General features: G+C 41.2%; 1 protein-coding gene across 1 annotated transcript in view; it reads left to right on the top strand.

The window, feature by feature from the left end:
* The window catches only part of FGF3 (fibroblast growth factor 3), a 127,347-nt gene extending 122,459 nt beyond the window's left edge, over window positions 1–4,888 (top strand). The window contains exons 2-3 of the mRNA XM_009334593.1: window positions 1,141–1,244; window positions 4,556–4,888. Coding sequence (XP_009332868.1) covers window positions 1,141–1,244; window positions 4,556–4,888 — 437 coding nt within the window. The remainder of the gene's footprint in view (window positions 1–1,140; window positions 1,245–4,555) is intronic.
* The last annotated feature ends 14,814 nt before the right edge of the window (window positions 4,889–19,702 follow it).

Here is a 19,702-nt window from a genome sequence, read left to right as displayed (position 1 = left end):
GCCCCGGCCGCGGGCACAGCCCGGCCTCCGCCCCGGCCCCGCCACCCCAGGAAGCGTAAATCCCAGCTGGTGATGGCACACAGAGATAGGGAGACCTCAGGGATCTGTCTGAAGTCCATAAAGGAAAACCGCTATTTCCTAGAGGAAAACCCCCTCGCTATCAAAGCCTGGAGGAGGCATCCTTCAGCAGCGAACCGGTGTCTGATTCAAAACAGCTGTACCAAAACCACCCCAACTTTCCCAGACACAGGCCAGCAATCCAGCTCTGCAAAGGGGACAGGCCCCTGGCTCTGCTTTATCACTGCCGAAAGGCAGCAATGGGTTTGGGTGCAAGGGTCGCCTCTTGCCTCCAAACACTCATAGACAGTACCGAGCTGTTGGGCCACAGCTGGAGAACTGAGAGCAGAGTTTGAGCGAGCCAGCTAGAGAGCCCTGCACATACGACACAACATCTCCTGAGCCATTTGTGCCTCCATCAGCGTCATGGCACCTTTGGCTGGACATAAACATCTTGGCAGGTATTGCGCCAGCCTCGCCTGTGACACTCTTCTTGTGTTTGAGACCCCATCTTTGATGGCCTGAAAATCTCCTCCCTTTTAATTTGGCTCAGACAGTCATATTGTCCTTGTCTGGAGGGCTACATTGACCTCCTAAATGACAAGTTCCTTTCATGATTATATACATGGCTCTAAAATGCAGCCGACTCACTCTGTTTTACCCTCTGGAGACCTCAGCAAGGGCTTTGTCCTGAAAGGGACAGCTTTGTGACTGGTTTCAATAAGTCAAGAGCTCTTGTGTTCCTAAGCATTAAAGAGGATTTAAACTTTTTTATATACATATAGGATTAAGTGAACCTCTAGTTCAGTGTCAGATCTTTTTCATTTTTGAAGGAGTTCAATCTCAATCAGACATCTAGGGATTTATTGTCAAGCTTGTCTCAAATAATTCCCACATCGTCGTTGTTTTATATTGTTTCAAATAATAGTCTGGTTTCATACACATGATTGCAGTATGATTTTGGTGTGAGCTAGTGGTAGCTGTGAAATCATACTCTGCAGGTAAGCAGTCATTCAAATGTATCTCAAAGAATTGCGCATGATGGGGAGCAACAACATATCTCATAATTGTTTCTGTTTCTAGGTATTCTTGAAATAACTGCTGTTGATGTTGGAATCGTTGCCATCAAGGGCTTGTTCTCTGGCAGATACCTGGCCATGAACAAAAGGGGCAGACTTTATGCATCAGTAAGTTTTACTTAAGGCTGGCATATGCCTGTCATTTCCTACAGGGAGAACAGGTCCAGTGGGGAGCACTGATTTCTTATAAATAAACATTTATAGAGAAAAGAGTAATGTAATAACACATTTCTGTCTGGAATTGTTGCAGGCAACCATTCAGTATATTTTTAAAAGTGGAAAGAAGCTGTGGTCTTACTTTCGTATTGCCTGTACAGCCAAAGGCAGAAGAATATATTTGGCAAAGGTATTTCACGCGGCCAAAGTTCTGGGCAATTGGGTGCACTCATAAAGACCTCAGGAGCCAGCCTTTGCAGTGCAGAAGGTCCATCTCTATTCAAAATTATCCATATTTATATTCGATGTGGATCTTGGACAGTGGCAGAGAATATACATGTCAGATAAGGAATATCCAGAAGCAATTGAGCATCTCCATTTACAGGAAAGCAGCCTACTGATGGGAGTTTCTTTGCACAGAGCATTTGGTTGGGCAGTGAAAGAGTTTACAGGTACTAAAAGGCAGGACTATAGCAAGGGAAGGAAGTATGAGAAGGTGCAAGAGGATAAAGGTGAAAATAAACTCTTTATGCTACTCCTTTGACCTCATTTTTTGTCCTGATATTTGAGGTAAAATCTGGGCTCTACTGATAGTAGTGGGAGTCTTGCCTTTTCAGCCCAGCCAATTTTTCCCCTCAGTGAATAAAATACTTTAGCTTAGACTTCTTCACATTCAGGGACACACTAAGGCGTATTTGTCAGTGTGTATACTATACCCATTATCTACCTACTTGAATTTCTTCCATTGTCTTTGATTACATCCCTAGCAATCTTGTGATCTCTTACTGTGTAACAGCCATACTGTGCAGTTTCTCCAGGAATCCTGTGGTATGGATACAGATTTGAAGAGGGTAGAATATGGCTATGTGAAATTTGCTTCCTCCAACTAGTCATTATGTGTAATTCTGTTGATTTGAATAGCATGATAAGTCCTCGAGCAATGTGAGCTTTTTTTTTTCCATGTGAATGCAATCAGGTAACACAATCAACTCAGTTGCCTCCCTAGTTTAATGTTTTTTACTCCACCTTCTCAAGAATGTTCTGATAGGGATTGTGATCCAGCTTCTGTAATGTGTCTCATGCGATACACACTGATTAAAGGGCCTGTGTGTAAAGATGATGGTTCTTTGCTGATGCAGAGAAGCAGATCACAAACAATTTTGGCAAAGGAAAATGCAGCTGAAGTGGAATGAGGACATACTAGCTCTGCTGTGCCAGAGCTAAGGCTGACCACTTCCATGCTTCCAGTTAATATTCTGATTAAAATGAGCATCTTTTTCAATGGGGCTCCTCCATCAGCTCAGAGCCAGTGTCTGCCCCAAAGAAATTAATGGGAAGGATGAGTTTTCAAGTTCTTTCTCATCTTTCTCTCTTTCTTGTTCAAAATATGTATGTTTTTCCTCCAGATTAATTAAACTGAATTAAAGTAAGACTAAACAAATTCTGAGCAAAAACCTCCTCTCCCGGAGCGGAGAAAAGCCTAGAGTAGGTTAGCCCACAGAGTCCTTTTCTCCTGGACTTCCTTTTCTAGTGTGAGGAGCATCAGGCCATCCTGAAGTTTCGTCAGCTGTCACGTGCCAAGCAATATCGGCCATGAAAGGTTTCTGTACAACCAGAAAAAATAATTTTTGCTGTTCCAGCTCAAGTTTGAGAGAGACTGTTTCAGACTTGTGTTTTGGAGGAATCCCTCCAGGAATGAGGAAAAATTTCTTTACTGAAAGAGTGGTTAAACAGGATGCCCAGGGAAGTGGTTGAGTCACCATTCCTGGAGGTATTTAAAAGACGTGTAGATGAGGCGCTTAGGGACGTGGTTCAGCGGGCATGGTGGTGTTGGACTCGATGATCTTAGAGGTCTTTTCCAGCCTTAATGTTTCTATGATTCTATGATCCAGGAAAAGCTATTCCACTGCAGCTTTTTTTACAGAAGCAGCAAAGGGTGAGGGCTCAGCTCAGGAGAAACTTCCTGGCTTTGCTTGCCTAGAAAAAACTGACCAACGACTTTACTGATGTTACTGTGCCAGGAACTTGTGCAAGGCCTCTATTTCAAATAAGACTGACTTCTTTGGGGATAATTATACAGGGAGCATTTTATGAAATGGTATTGGACTAACTCCATTATCCCTTGGTTCACCAATTTTCCCATGTCAATAAAACGAGTTTGTTGAGTCTGCAGAATTCCTTTGTGTCCTTAGCAGATTGTGATAATCCTCTAGGTTTATCCTCTGTGATAAACCCCCTACAAACAGAACTGAGGCAGACAGCAGGACAAATCTACCTACACATGGTAGTTGCGTGGGCTCCAGCACCACAGCATATGAAAACCTTGTCCTTGCAAGGAAGGCCACTTCCGTTTTACAGCTGTGAAGCTGAGACATGTGGAGTCTTTTAAAATCTTGTTAAATGCCTATCAGCATTTCTGGTGAGTGAACAGCATTAAAGACGTGTTGTTAATGGAACCTATGGCTTTTCTGGCCCCAGCCTGGCTACCTGTGCCCTTTCCATGTCCTCCGCAGAGGCAATGCTCCATAAAAAACCTCTGTAAAGACCATGGTAGCAGTTCCCCTCTGCCTCTGTGCTTTACGCATGTTAGATACTGAAGTCTTAATCACACAGGTACAGCAAAGATGATTTTGTAGTTAAGAAAAGATCTACAGTGTGGGAGGTCCTTTTATTTGCACCGTTTCTACTGCTCCCAGGGAGGAGAAACAAAGAAGCTTCATAAAGGTGTTGTTCACTGCTCAAATATCTGTAACAAACTGGATGTAATAGACTGCAGGTGTGTCTAACTATGAATATACCAATTAAAGAGCCACATTTTACATTAAACTGTAGTATTTCACCTTTTTAATAGATGTCAAAGGTTGATAGGCAGCAATTAAATCATCTGTCCAGTTCACAGGCATATTTAGGTCCGTAAGCACAAAAAAATTAAATTTACAGCTGAACAATCAGCAGAGCTATTCATTCCTATTCACATGCCATTTTTTTTGTTTTCAAATTGTTTTTTGGCCTCTTTCTGTCTCTGACCCATGGGGTATGCTCACACTGCTGAGAGCACCTCGTTGCACAGCAGTTCGGGCTCCGCGCTTCTCTTCTGCTCGCCTTTTGTAGCACCAGTCTGAGTTTTTCTCACCACACGTGTTGCTGTCCTTATCCTAAAACTGAGTTGAGTCTTGCTTAAGACTTTAGTCCAATCTTATTGAGGTAGAACAGAGCTGTTGCCCATATAGTCTTTCTTAAACATTGTCATGTTCGCTTTACAGGAAAATTATAATGCAGAGTGTGAGTTCGTGGAGAGGATCCATGAGTTGGGTTATAACACCTATGCGTCCCATCTCTACCGGACTGTACCTAACAGAGCCGGCACCAAGCGCAAAGCCAGTGCAGAGAGACTCTGGTATGTCTCAATCAACGGGAAAGGACGACCCAGAAGGGGCTTTAAAACTCGCAGGACACAGAAATCGTCTCTCTTTCTGCCCAGGGTATTGGATAACAAAGACCATGAAATGGTCCGACTGTTCCACACAAACATGAAATATCGAGAGAGTCTCCTGAAGCCCCCGAGCAAGAACCAGCGAAGAAGGAGAGGACACTGACGGGGGTGGAGGGAGCTTGTATGGGGGCTGGAAGTGACCGAGGGTCTTCAAAATACTACTAAAAAAACTAACAGCTGTGATTGTATGACAGGCATTAACACGGACATTTTTTAGACACTGTATAATATAACTGAAAGTCACATCACTTACTTTTAGCTATTGTAGAATTATTATCTGTGGTAAAAGAGATGTGAGATAAACTAAGGCACATTCAAATGTAAATTTGTTGGATGTAATAATTTCGTCAATGATTTTCACATTTTCTTTTCTGAAAAAAAAAATCATTTTCATTACTAGCATTTTCATTCTAACTTGCCATAGGGTATTATCTCAGTGACCCTGTCCTCCCAGATCATATGACTATTTTACACTTAACCAATTTTGTGTCCACAGAGAAAGCATGGCATCTTCATGGCTCTTTTGGCAGTTCCTCATAAAAGGTTACATTCCTATTTTTATGGAATACAGGAGTTAGAAAATTGGTTTATTTTTTAACTTACATGTATTTATTTTTATTTTATGATCAGTCAGTATCAATTATACTTTTTCCATGACTGTCCAAGAAAAGTAAAATTGTAAGCTACTTCAAACATTTCAACAGACCTACACATTACTAGAGTATTTTTGAATTGGTTTAATTAAAAAGCCAAGACACCTGACCTTGTCATTCAAATAAATGAATGTTGGTGAAGTGGCATTTGCATTGGCCAAGCTTTAGCAATATATACCTGTTTACCAATTGACGAATCCTCTTCTAAAATAGGACCCAAATACGATGTGAAAGCCGAGTTTGTGGTGTGGACTGAACTTGCAATATAGGAAAATTCAGCATTGGGGATGAGAATCTTTATCGGGTACTTTTGTTTAGCTAAGTTTTCTACAGGAAGTCCTAGTTCTAGGTTAAATATGTTTTAACTATTTGGGGGGGGGGAATAACAGTCACATTGGGCATACAAAAACTGTAGTGACTCGCTAATTTAAGGTGGCTGCTATGTTCTGATTTTCCTTTCTTTTCAAATGCTTGTTATTTTCACAAGGTAGTCCTAACCCGAAAGCTCCAAATCCAGACGGGGGTTAATGATCTTGAGTTTTCATTCAATCCACATAAAAATATGTTTCTATAAATTTTTCTACTCTGATTCTGGAAGTTAACTTTTACAAAGTTGAGGGGAGTCCACATCACAAGTTTAATTTTGAGGAAGGGGTTAAGCTTTAAAAATTTCTCTTCACAGCCAGGAGATGACAGAGTAGTACAAAGATTTAGATGTGCTTGACAAGCACAAATAATGGTCATTTCAATGGGATTTGGCCTTGTGCTCTTCACTTCCTAGAATTAGGCCTTGATACAGCACAGCTGCAGAAAAGAGAGACTGCGCTGAAATAAACATTCAGTTTGAGTTTAACAAAAGATCTGTAAGTTAAATACGAGATTATATAGAAACCGACAGGTGCAAATCCCATTCCTGGTCATATTGACACAAAGGTCTTCTTGTGGGCTACCTACTGAATAACAGTATGATCATCTAAAACGAGGTAGTGAAAATCTTCCATCACTAAGGGATGAATTCTGTGAGAGAGAGAAGTAAAATGAGTCCATAGAATGAGTTTACTAAGCCTAGTAGTTACAGGTTTAGCACTGCTTACATCCCTATAAAGGTAAAAACAGAAAGGTGTCTTTATACCAAAAAGTACACTCCATTCCTTCTACCTTCGCATCTTTTCTGTAACATTCTAACAAAGAAAGAAACTATGTTTGAATAAGAAAGTAAAAATTATTTGATCTCTGCTTTCCTTTATATTGAAATAATGTAAAAAGACACTTAAATGGCGTACATTAAATAGTGCAATCTGGTGCCCACAGAATAGACCTAGGTTTAAAAAAGGGTACAGAAAACCATGAACCATGTTCCCAAATTTTCTTGCTTTTACAAAATTACTGAACATAGTGATGGGATCTTCACAGAAGTAATCAGGCAGTATCATGTCAGGAGCCACTGAAAAAGCTGTGCAAAGAAGCAGCATGGAGACTGAAGAAGAAACAGAAGAAATCAGACTTTCTGTTTTGTTTACTCTCCTGTAAACACACAAGGTCCAAACTGCTGCAGAATTCAAGGTGTTTTTTGAAAGTTGGTTGTATCAGTGAAGAAAATTAAGTTTTTCGTCCTGGGCATCAGGGGTGTTTTGGGGACACATTGTTGACTACGCTGGCTACCCTATTGCAGCTCTGTATTTCCCTTCAGGCTACTGGCAGGGGCTGAACAGGGTGACTGGGCAGGAAAGAGGGGGACGTAGGGAGTCCTCATGGCTCTCAAGCTTCAAGAACAAAATGCAAGGGAAGGAAAGTGTCAGTAAGCCCAGCTGGCAGGGAAAGATGACCTACAACTGAAGACTGAGAGCTGTTTTTCCCCATGTCTAATTTCTGAGTCATATTTATTTTGGACGCTTTCAGATCTACTTCACCTCAACTTGTAAGAAAAACAAGATCCATTCTCAGCTTTCTCTCCCCTAAAAATTTTTGTTGTAAAACTAATGATTAATGACTGCATCAGGTATTTTTGCTACAATCCTGATCATCTAAAGAAAGTGGACAAACTCCTGTTTTCCGTGACACAAAGACGGCATCTTCATGCCAGCTCCAAGTCCATTTCCTATCAAACATTTAGTCTTCACTCTTAGCTTTTCTCAAGCGCAAGTGGTTGTGCTGGCTGTATCCCTTGCTTTTCTGTCTCTGTTTTTATCAAATTTTCCTCTCATTCTTTTCTCCTTCCACTTCTCTTTTACAGATGGTCAAACTACCTGCCATAATGCAACAGAAGGTAATTGCTATAGGTGGTATAGGAATACCATTAATTACAAAGCACCTGCTTACTCCTGTCTGTGTTTTGAGCTGTATTGCATGCTTGTTGTAGGAGTATTGTTTTAAGCACCTTCCCATAGGAAATTGCAATGAAGTTTAGCTTAACGCATGAACTATATCCTTATTTCAGTTTCAGTTTTCATCCCAACAAAGTCTAAAATACTGACACTGAAAAAAAAGGAGGGGGGAGACAAAAGAAAAAACAATTAACTGATTGGATGCAATGCATTTTAACTACTGTAGGTAAGTGATGATTTTCACATCAACCTAAAACAATTTTACTGTCATTCTTAGAATTTTTCTTTGCTCGGTCTCATTGCAGCAATTCAAAGGAGATGGCTTTGGGATTTGTCTTTTTTTTTCTTTTTTTTTTTAATCTTTTAAGAAATACTAATGTTCTTGTTGAAATACTTTTCATTACAGACATTCATTACTTAATATTCTTTTAGCAACCTTGAATTCCACAGTTTGCAGATACTGACAGGCTGAAATCCTATTCACTATAATTATCCCAGTTGTATCCTATATCCCATTTTATTTATTTGGACCAGAACCTTACGGGATACCTTACAAGAGGCAGTAGACTTGAGTTACTGTTACTTTCCCCTTAGGATTGTAAAGTCAAGGTGTGTCTCCTCTTTTAAAAGTTTCTTGAGTGACTTTATACCTTTCCATCATACAGGCTATTATCAGACTCTTTTCTTTTATTTTGAGGAAGATGTAAGCTTTACCCATTTTGGATTGTAGAGTTTCTACAAACTTCACATACTCCAGAAGTTCACTGGCATCCTTAAATTCATCACAAAACAGAGATCATAGAAAGGGTCATTCAGGGAAGCCAGACCTGGTAAAGAGCTCGTCTGCTGCAGCCTTTTGGCTATATACCAGGTCAATTTTCAATTGTTTTGTGGATCAGAGTCCATTTCAGGGCCACCATCAGCATTCTGTGCTTACACCTGCATTAGCACGCAGTGCAGACCCACAGCAACAGACCTGCAGAGCAAAACCTTTGGTGTCAAGCACCCAATGTTCACACTATGCATATTTTGGGAGTGGGTGGGAGGGTTATTCTGGATAAGTTCCAGTCTGGCCCTATGGACTGAAAGCCCTTTGGCAGGTGGAGTGCTCTGAGAGGGTCTTTGGGTTGAGTGTCGCCAAGAAGGAATCCACTTCATGTGCTCAGCAAACGTTGACATCACTCCAACTAGCAGGAGACCTTGCTCAAAAGCATGTTTCTGATTTGAACCAGACTCCAGTGTAGATGCACCCTGTGTGAGACCCACTCATTCAGACCCTGTAACTGTTTCCTTTGGGGGCAGAAACCAGATCTTGAGACCATGACTTCAACCCTCTCCATCCTGGGTGGCAAGTCAGTTATCAGAGCACAAACTGTTGCTGTTCTCATCCTGGAGCCAGGAGAGCATGGTCACCATGTATTAATTGCCTATTCCTGGGCAACCTGCTCTAGGTGTCCCTGCTTGAGGAGAGGGGTTGGACCAGATGCCCTCCAGAGGTCCCATCCAACCTCAACCTTTCCATGATTCAGTGATTCAATTATTAGTTGTACTGAATCCAAACTGAGTAGTAGTTCACCCTCACCTTTGGATATTCGGACTCATGCTGTGCATTTCAGAGTCCAGTTCCCTAGCCCAACCCCTCAGATTTCTCTCCATTCACAAACTTCATCTGCAGAACTGCCTCCTTCCAGTTTTGCACTTTTTAAGAAATAAATATTGTTCTGTAGAAACCACACAAATTATCCAAATATTGTGTTACTTTCCCAGTCACTCGTACATTACTTGAACTGGACTTGAATGACATTTTCTTTCATGGGCGTGAGGCAGAGAACAGTGCATCAAGGGGTTTTGGCCAGCAGTTTTCATTCACTTGCTTCCAGACGGAAGACATGCAGCCTGATCCATGACTTCTTGATTGATAGCTGAAGCAGACTTTTTTAGTTCCTTTAATCCTTGCTTTAGCCCATCATAGCTCTTATATTCTGAGCTGTTCAAAACTTTGTGTAAAATATTCTGGTCTTTGGGGATTATGTTAGTACTTTTGTGATTGTCTGTTCATAAAAAGCAAGAGTTGTGCGTGGAACATAAATAGCTACGCCATGTTGAATAACTAAGTTACAAAGCATGAATTGTTTCCCAATTTACTCACACATTTTTCTTCATTTTCTCAGCATGGATTTTCCCCCTCTTTGAGGGTCATTACTCTGCCATCCTGAGATTATATTTTAGTAATTTTGTGATATTTCTGACTCTTTGTTTCACCACTTGCCATAGGTCTGATACTCGTTTCTACAAGCCCTGCTACCGTTACCCATTTGCTTCAGCAAGAATAGCTGTGCACCCCATTTGTATTTGGAAACTCCTTCACACTCGTACTCTCAGCATTTAGAAGAGAGACTGGTGACATTTCTCAAGGTAAACTTATTTCATTACAGAGAATGTATAAAATCTGTTTTCCTCAGTCACCACAAGCACAAAATAATGCTAGAGAGGATTTTTGTTCATATTTTTTAACAGCAGTACCTAGCCCCAAACCCTCTCTGTTTCGAGTCCTTTTGTGAGCTCTTGGATTTCCTGCTTTGCTTCCTGATGTTTCCTCTTTCTTCTCTGCTTTTCTTTGCAGATGTACAACCCTCTGCAAAACAATAGGCAAAGAAATCCTTTTGACCACACGTGTCTTTGCTTTGGGTGGTTGCATGGACCTGGCTTTGGAATGGGGCTGGTATTAGTTCAACTATTCAGGCGACAAGGCTTAACTGTTTCTTATAATTGTCTGAATCGAGGATGTGGTTACTCCCCCAGCTTTCAGAAGGTTTAGTCCCATCCAGAACAGTTCAGGCTGAAAAAAATCTGGACAGCAAAGCTGTTATAATACACTGATACTCATCATCAACTATTTGATTCAAAGCCTCATCAGTGAATATGAGCTCAGAGGAGCAGACAAGTAAATATATTTAAAGTTGTGGCCAGGCAGGGCAATATGAGACATCACAAAACAATGCCATTGAAAAGTCTCTTTGAGTTACAGCGAAAACCTTTCCCCTGAGCACCCTGCCGCCACCGTGCACTGATGTCCCTCTCAGACCTAAACAATAACCTCAGAAAATGAAGCTGTTAATGATGACAATGAAAACTTTGAATCTTAGTGCTTATTTATATTTGATATAAAACATAAGATTCTTCATATTTATATATATGTGTATTGCATAGTTACATGGAATTTTCCTCAGAAAAATGTATAATCAATTGCATTTAAAATACGAAATCCTTTTTCTGGCCTCAAAAACTCAGGGAGAGTACTAAAAGAGAGTGGTTTACAATGTAACTCTCCAAAAATGTATTAAAACAAATAAGGCAAAACCTTTCTAAGTTTAGTCATCATGAAATTACTGAATGTCATACACATACAGCAAATACAATTACATCTTTGAGCCCAAAGCAAACAAGATTCTACATATTTTTATACTCCTGGAATTGAAATGTTTCCATTTTAGTTACCAGTAATGTGCTGAAGGCCTTGTAAAAAGAGGCATTCAATTAGGACAACTATTTATGCATTGTTTATGTGCAGAATTGTTTTCTAAGAACCAAACGTTTGCAAGGAGATCAGCATGCCACTCTGCCAAAAAGATCTTGATAGGAACTGCTGTGGTCTGTCTTATCAAAACAATAATCTGTGCACAGAAGGACCTTACTGACAGCTCTTCTTTTTCTCCTTTTGGAATGCAAACTATTTTTATTGGTAATAAATATAGCATTTAGAAGTATCACAAAAGAAGTATCTTTTACCAGGATAATACACCGACAAAGAAACAAACAAGTGAAACAACATATGGTGGGATGAAATGCATTAACTCCCACTAATTCAAATCCATCTCCTTAGAATATTCTTTGTGGTATCAGTCATTTAGCATTTACATAACGTAAGCTATATCTGATATGATTTACAAACGAGCTAACGACAAACCCTTCAGACTTCACAGGCAAGAGACTGACGTTGGAGTTTGGGCTTCCAGCTTTGCCGCAGCGGCCCGAGCACAGGACATGGACGAGCAGCCTGGGCTTTGCCCCAGCTCCACATGCTGATGTGGTGGTCCGGGGCGAAACGGGGTCCATCTCCATATTTCACTTTGTTTTCCTGACTCTAGGATGCGAGCACTCATGACCCACCTGTGTCGCAATATGGAATACGGCTGCGGTCGCTGACAGTCTCGTCAGTCTCCATTTTCTTTGTGGGGAGGTAAGGCACAGGGGAGGGATGCTGACATCTCAAAGACAGGAGACTGCGAAGAGTGTCTGCTGATGAACCAGATCCTGGCAGATATTGCTGCATCTTCTAGAGCTTAAGAAGTGGATGCGAGATGTCTTCGATCACCCCTTTGTTGCTTCTTGTCTCCTCAGCATGTCACCACAGCTGTACAAGTCTTCGGGGACTAAAGAATTTTTATTTTTTCTTTGTTCTGGTAATGGCATTTTAAAAACTGATCGTGGATTCCTCGCTGTTGCTATAGCCGTTTTTCCAAATAGTGAGTTCCTTGGTTTGTGCACAGAAAAGCTTATCTGCAAGGGTGGAGATGAGCAATGTGAGAAAGGTTCCCTCCTTTGTGCTTGTTTTTCACGTTCTTCACTTGCTGGTGTATAGGCTAAGGCGGCACCTGTAATGGGAAACGGTGTCGTGGACACAGCCCTGAGGGACAAAATGACCCAGTGAAGGAAACATCTGCGGCTGCAAATGTTGCTTTACACATTTTGTGGCCATTAAAGTGACAGCAAAAAGTGACCAGCTTCTAAAATATAAAAAAGAGACCTGAAAATATTACATGAATAAAAGCAGACACGTAAGTAACTAGATGTAAAAAATTTTCCTTGAATTTGACATATTTTTCTCCAATTGGAGGCCAGATTTCATTCTTGTTACTATCTTCAGAGAAGCTATTGGGCAGAATGTACACCAAAGAATTCACTCTCTTGGAATGAACCAATTCATACCATAAAGTTCAGCTTTTCAGCTATAATCGCTTGGTTTGACTCCAGCACAGTCTGGTTCCCACCACAGGTGGTGGGACTTATTCTATTACTCTCAGTGGACTTGAATCATTTTCCACCTGACGTTACAACGTTGTGAAAGCTTAAACAAGATTTTGGAATACTTTGAGCCTTTCATAAATGTGTGCAGTAAACAGGTCGGGGGCACGTGTGAATAAAATAGTTATTTGTTTGTAAGCAAAAGGTGCCTTGCTTTTTGAATGTACTGTTCCTCAGATGAGAGCACTGCCCATAACCATGGTGTTGGGAAGGTTTATTTCAGCAGCATGAATTAGCAAAGCGGAGGGAGAAAGAGAGCAAGAATATGTATAAATCCCGAAGGAAATCTGGGAAACTTCCACCCCTGTGAGAACTAAAGAATATAGCAAAACTGAAGAGCTTGGATAAGGTAGCAGTTTCTTTAGTTCACGTATCTGCTTCCTCTTCTGTTAAAGAAGATTTGTGTTCTTCCTTCTTGGATTTTAAGTGGTAAAAGGCTTTACGTAGGGAGAAAATGTATTGAGCTGATTTTTTTTTTTTTAAGCGATCTGAAATAGTGCCTTTGAAGTTTGCAGCGGTGCTCAAGTTCAAATGTCTCCTGTTTCCTTTCGGAAGGTTTGAAGGATTTGGGAAGGTGAACAAGCAGATCTATAATTAAAGAACAGTTGATGGTAACTGTTTTCCTTTGTTAGCATTCTCGGGCCACCTCCAAATTTAGACAGTTAAAGAGAACTCTGTCCCGTTTTAGTTCTGCAATAGTTCAGATGCCACCATTGCATAGCGGTAGAGAAGCCTTTCTGAAATCCAGGGCACATCCCCTTTCTGACCACAAAAACAAGCTCATGGTCTTCACTTTACGTATTAAAGAAAATGCTGTGCTTTCCTACAGTAACAATCCTAAACGCTAGTAACTTCACTGCAATCTGAAATGTCTGGATTTGAAGAACTGTGACATGTCTGTGAGGAGAATTTAGAGACATCCTGATGCTAATGCAAATGTAAGCAAGAAGCAGGGGGCAGCGGGGCTGGCTGCGGAGCTCTTGAAGGGTCCAGCCCCGGTGGGGTGTGCAGTTCTGCTGACTTGGAAACACCTCTGGCACCGGCTGCTTGATTTTGCAAATTTTTGTCCCGGAGCAAAGAAAACTAGGTCTGATAGTGCCAAAATATCACCAGATCTCACAGTAAGATGTTTTTGAATGGAATGTCTTTTTCGTTTGGAACCAACCTTACTTCATGTAAGTTTGATTATACTGTGCAATAATACATCACATGTGATGACCAGCCACAAAATATAATAATCTGTCTTAAATGAATTTTTATCTTTTGAAAGTATTCCTTGCGTGGATTTTGGAGGGAGAAATGGGCTCATTCATAAAGTATGACCAGAATTCAGTGCCTTCAGATACTTCATTAAATAGGACTCCCCCCGAAAATTAACAGCAGCTCAGGGCTCCACCTTCTTTTTATGTTCCTACTAGGAAAAGTCACACAAATGTTACTTTATGCGGCCAGAAATGAAGAAGTCTGCTGGCAATCCCTGAGACAGTGGCACTAGGAGATAGGTGACATACGTTACTCGGCGCAGCATAGTTATAGTATGATCGTACATGCTTGGTTTACACTGCAGACATGGAGTCTCACAGGCGTGTGTTGCTCAGACCATGAAACCAACTGACAATTATTCTTAAATCCTTAGACATTTTTTCATGGCAACATGGGTCTAAAACTACAGCAGCAGAAACTGAGTTTATTTGTGTCCCATAGTCTGTCTGCTCCGAGGATCTGTTGGCCATATTCAGTAGTGCATATGGAAAGAAAACCCTCTGGATCAGGTTAACCCTCTCTTTCCCCTGCTCTGAATGAAGAGCACATTGCATTTCCAGTGCTTTACTGCAAATGCATTTCAAAAATAGCTATAAGAAATTGAGATGCTCTAAGATCTTCCCAGAGAGGGACCAGGACGGTAAAACAAAGCTCTTCCAAATTGAGTTTTTCCTTCTTTTCTTGTCTTTTTTTTCTTTTAACACCCTAAATTTCCTAATCTAAACAGAGCAGGGTGATCCCACACATATGTTTTGCTTTTTCTTAAAGAAGTCAACCCAATATTAAGTTTCCCCTTATCTCTGTATTGCACAGATCAAATTCACTCTCTCTCATCCCTTTCTGCTGTCTACTTCTCTAAGCATTTTCCCAGCTTTAGTGAAAACTTGTACCCAAGCCTTCTCTCCTGCCCCATAGCTCAATGCAAGGTAAGATTATTTTGATGTAAACTTAATACTGTTTCTTGTTTTAAGTTCTAACAAATCTTGGCTTCTCTACCAAGAATGAAAAATAAGAAAGCTTTTCTGATTTAAAAAATTCATATTAAAAAAACCCTATGATTTTTTGCAATGGCACTGTCTCATGGCATAAGCCAAACACTTCATCCAACTTCTTCTTCAAAGAAAACTTAAATTAAAAAAAAAAATTCTTATCTGCACTGCTACATTTTTGTATCAATTTCCCATGGCATCTGTAGTGAGATGAAAAAGTCTAAATTTATGGAACAAGAAGATTCTTATAAAACAAATAAACCCTTATAAAATAATACAATGCATAAAGTCTATGTGTGGAATATTCTGGTATTTGAATACTGGAACAAGGTTCCAATTTTGGAGGTGAATTAGAAAGGTAGGCAAGAATTTGCTTTCTTGGTAAGTTTTGGAGCAAATCTAGGTTACGGCCCATGTAAAGAACATATATGGCTAAACAAAGGAAGAGCATATTTTTTAGAAAATAATGAAGCATTTGGTCAAAAAGCTGTGGAAAGACTGAAGGACACTTTGTGCCTCTTTTCCATACAACCTTGATAAAGCAGAATCAGAAAGGAAACATGGACTGATTAGAATGCAATCAGAGAGAGATAAGAAAAGCACTTTTACACCTTGAGCTGCTATTGTGGTCCTGCTCCCTCCAGGAGATTGACAGAGGGAAAAGAAGAAAACAAGCAGGGGTGGGGTGGGGGGGTGAAGAAACAGAATGAGTTTAGAAAACTGCCCTGGAGAACCCTGCCGGGTGAAGGCCTGTGGGTTTTTATTCTGCGCACACTTCTGGGAATGAAACACTTTATCTGAGAGAAACAAAATGCATATTTTCACACCAATGACGTCATTGCAGATGTGATACTTCACTTATTTCTGAAACAAACTAATACTTTCTATTTGGCTAGACTTTGTGATGGCAAACCGGTAACACATTTAACAGTTGTGAAACTGTGTATTCAACTTTGGTGGCACATGTGCATTTGTACTTGGAGACCCCGTGAGAAGTTCATGTTATGCAAGGAAATGACAAGAGGAGACTTATGTGCATGAAGGCTGTTGGAGACTCTGATACTGATCACCCACCCACCATGGCAGCCGTGGGCATGAGCCCTGGGTGCAGTCCTGCAGATGGTAGAGGGAGCACGAGCTGGTGCAGCTCTGCGCAGGCTTCACGTGTGATGGTGGGGAAGTAAAATAAACAAAATGCCAAGCCAGGAAGCAGGCTACTATCATCCTCACTGGGTATCGTGACTTTGCAAGAGCCAGTGCAGTAGAAACCAGCATTACGTTTCAGGAACTTGGCTCAACTCTCCAATCCCATTGTATTTGAGCTATTGTTCAACCTTGGTGCTAGTGAAAAGCAGCATTTTCAATTAATTGTACATTTCAGAGAGGAAGGATGGCCAGTTTTCTTGCTCCTGCAAAGATATAAACCTGCCCGAAGTTCCAGGAATATCGGGGCTCTGTGAGATCTCTTCCTCCTTTTTGCTTTCAACAGAAATATTCAAAGTAAAGCTAGGTCTTTCCCTTCTTGAATAGTTTTGTGCAGACTTTTGCAGAGCTTCAGTGCAGTTATGAGAGGGGAAATGGTTTTGGGCCAGCTGAATTAATTGCAAATTGATTTAATGGGTCCAATTACCGAATTTGAGTAACAAAGATTTGGAATAACTGAGATACTTTTCAATGTAAGCAATAAATACCAGGGATAAAACTGTATTCTAGGAAACAGAGACTATGACTGAGCTTTGGATAATCAAGATTCTAGTTTGTATCATGTGTACTTTGGCAGCAGCTGATTCCTATAGGAATAAAAAAGTAAGAACATGTGCAAACTGCAGTATGACACTACCACTGTGACCTCGTCGACAACTTCAAGGTCATCGTTAGGAGAGTCTTCAGCTTTTTTTTGCTTGGTTGCACGTGGGTTGTTAAGATTTATTACAATCATTGCAAGAGAACACCTGCTAAATGTCAAAAGATTCCTGGGAAACTTCAAGTGTTTTGCTAAGGCAAAACTACACCTTTTACACAGATTTCAGGAATCCAGCTCGATGGAACAGTCTAGTCTTCATTGATTTGTTCATGCTCTAAAGCAGAAGCATAACCACAAGCGATATTCAGAAGCATATTTGTCCTCCAGACAAATTTACCTGTGTCTAAAATGATCCGTGTCTTGCTTCCTGGGATTCCTGATATATATCATAATCCGAGTAAGGACCAGATCCTTGGCTGGAGTCGGTTGGCATTGCTGTACTGGCTTTGATGAAGTTGTGAGGAGTCACACCAGCTGAGCACTTAATCAGGTGACTAAGCACTGTCTAAACGTATTAGGAAAAATTAAATTTGACTTGTGAAATTTATACTAAACAAACATGGAGAAATATCTTAACTTTCACATTTCTAGAGGTTTTTCCTGAAATTTGCCACGCGTCTGCTTTGGCTGTGTTGCAGTGTTCCTCCCCTATATCACCATTTTATTTTCAGCTCAGTGATTCTCTTTTCCTTTTTTTCTTTGAGCGATGAAACTCTGTCTGCTTTTCAAGACTAATATGCGGCCCCTGAGTGAAGGCAAGGCTGTGATTCAAATCAAGAGTTCTGTTGACATTATAATCCTTAGGAGCACAGCTGGAGCATTTCATGAACGGTAGCAAAGACCCTCCATTGATTTACTGCCTTGGTATTCAATCAGGAGTCCATGTTCTGTGTCGTTAGCTGCAACATACAAAAAATAACTCAGTGAACTTCTAATTAAGGCATTTAGCTTCTTGCCTGTCTTGTAAGAAAAGATTTGTGCTATATATGAGATGCTGCTGCTTTTATGGATTCTCCCCTATTTTTATAGCAGGAGGGCTTCAGGCCCTAAGAAGGTCCTGTGGGCTATAAACGGGATATACACCAAAGTTGCTCTCTGACCCTTCCAAGCAGAAGACTAAGCAGCTCAGGATGGCAGGAATTTTCATGCGTCTCCCCCAAGCTCTGCACCTTTTCTTTTTGTTCCAGTTCTGCGTAAACCTTTCCTAGCCATAATCATCCCTCAAGCACAAAAAAAAAAAAAAAATCATTCCAGTTTTCACGAGAGCTGCAAAGGGGATCCACAGCTCTGCTTCTGGGCAGCAAGTAAACCCTTCCCTTTCTGCAGTGCCAGTCCCCAGCCACAGCATGCACGAGAGCAATTTCGAAGCCGTGCTCTTTCTCGTCTCACCCCTCGTTCCCAGGGAGAGAACGACCGCGCTGCCAGCCCCCACTGACCTGAAGATGAGAGTTCCCTAGATTGTTTCCAGCTTGCACTGCTCGCCCCGCTGAACGAATAGCACTTACAGTATTTTTGGGGCGGTGACTCACAAGAAAGTCATGAATGCCCCCTTAAGAGGCTGTCGAAAGCCCCCTGGTAAGAAGTGTTTTGTTTTTCCTGTTTTCGTTGTCCAGGCTGCCTGTGGATATTTCCACAAGTCTCCAACACATTTTTCTCAATTCATTGCCCATGCAGCAAGCTGTACCCTAAAAGGCAACAGAGCAGAGATGCAGACCCTGCAGACCCCTAATCTAACACCATTCCTGATTACCACCCCCCTATAGTAATAGCCAGAACATACAGCCCTTCTAGTCATCGCAGAGGGTACCAAAGTGCCAGCCAGGACCAAAGCCACTGATGCTCCTGAATGCCGTTCACTTGCTTACCTGCCTGCTCATTTCAATGTATTTCAGGCAGCTAAACACCATGGAAATTCAAGGGTGTAGGGATAAAGGTGTCTTGGCAGATCTGGTATCAAGTGTGTCAGTCATATTTTTTTACCTTCAGAAAGTGCTTCAGAAACTTTATTGATCCTCTCAAAAATAACACGAAGAAGTCAGGGATTGTTATCACCGATACTTACATCTCCAAGAGTTATGAGGTTTAATGACTTGATCAAGACCAAAGAAAAGCTGGTGTTGAAGCATGGCCTGGATTCAAAAAAGGGCTCAGAACAGCCGTAAGATCTGGAGTTGTGAGTGTTATATTTGGACTGAAAGACAGCTGTGAAAAGGAAAAATGGCATATGTCCTTTTTTTTTTTTTATCTGAACATGCGGCAGGAGATACAGTGCTTTAATAGAAGGTGTTGCCTGCTTACCTTCTTTTATCTCCAACATTTATATTCTTCAGGTGCCTTCACTGTGGTTCCTAGTAGTGCCCTAGTAGTGTCCGGGTTTCCAACCTTCCTTCTCTTACTGAGCCAGAGCTTCAGCTGGTCAGAGCTGTGCTAAAGCCACCCTGTGCTGGGAAGACGGTGGTCAAGACCCGCCCTGATACCTGTTGGTACATCTAGAGCTTAGTGACACAAAGCTTACTGAATAATTCTTCACAGGGCCCATCACCGTTTTATTTGACCTACATTGTTAGGGCTGGGTTCTCCAAGAGGTGTATCATGGCAATATGACAACACTATGAAATCATAAGGCTGGCTCTCAGCTCAGCAGCAATCCCTCCATCAAGGTCATCCCCAACCATAAAGATCCCGTCATCTTCTCAAAACCGGGCCATTAGAAACACTAAATAATTCAGAGGAAAGCTCAAGCCAAAACTTTTGAGCCTGGAAATCTCACAGGGTGAACCAGAGCAGATGTCTCCTGAA

The sequence above is a fragment of the Pygoscelis adeliae genome, unplaced genomic scaffold (assembly GCF_000699105.1).
Source record: "Pygoscelis adeliae isolate BGI_AS28 unplaced genomic scaffold, ASM69910v1 Scaffold171, whole genome shotgun sequence".
Classification (NCBI taxonomy): domain Eukaryota; kingdom Metazoa; phylum Chordata; class Aves; order Sphenisciformes; family Spheniscidae; genus Pygoscelis; species Pygoscelis adeliae.
The sequence above is the reverse complement of the archived record's forward strand: the minus strand, read 5'-3'. Positions and strand labels throughout refer to the sequence as shown.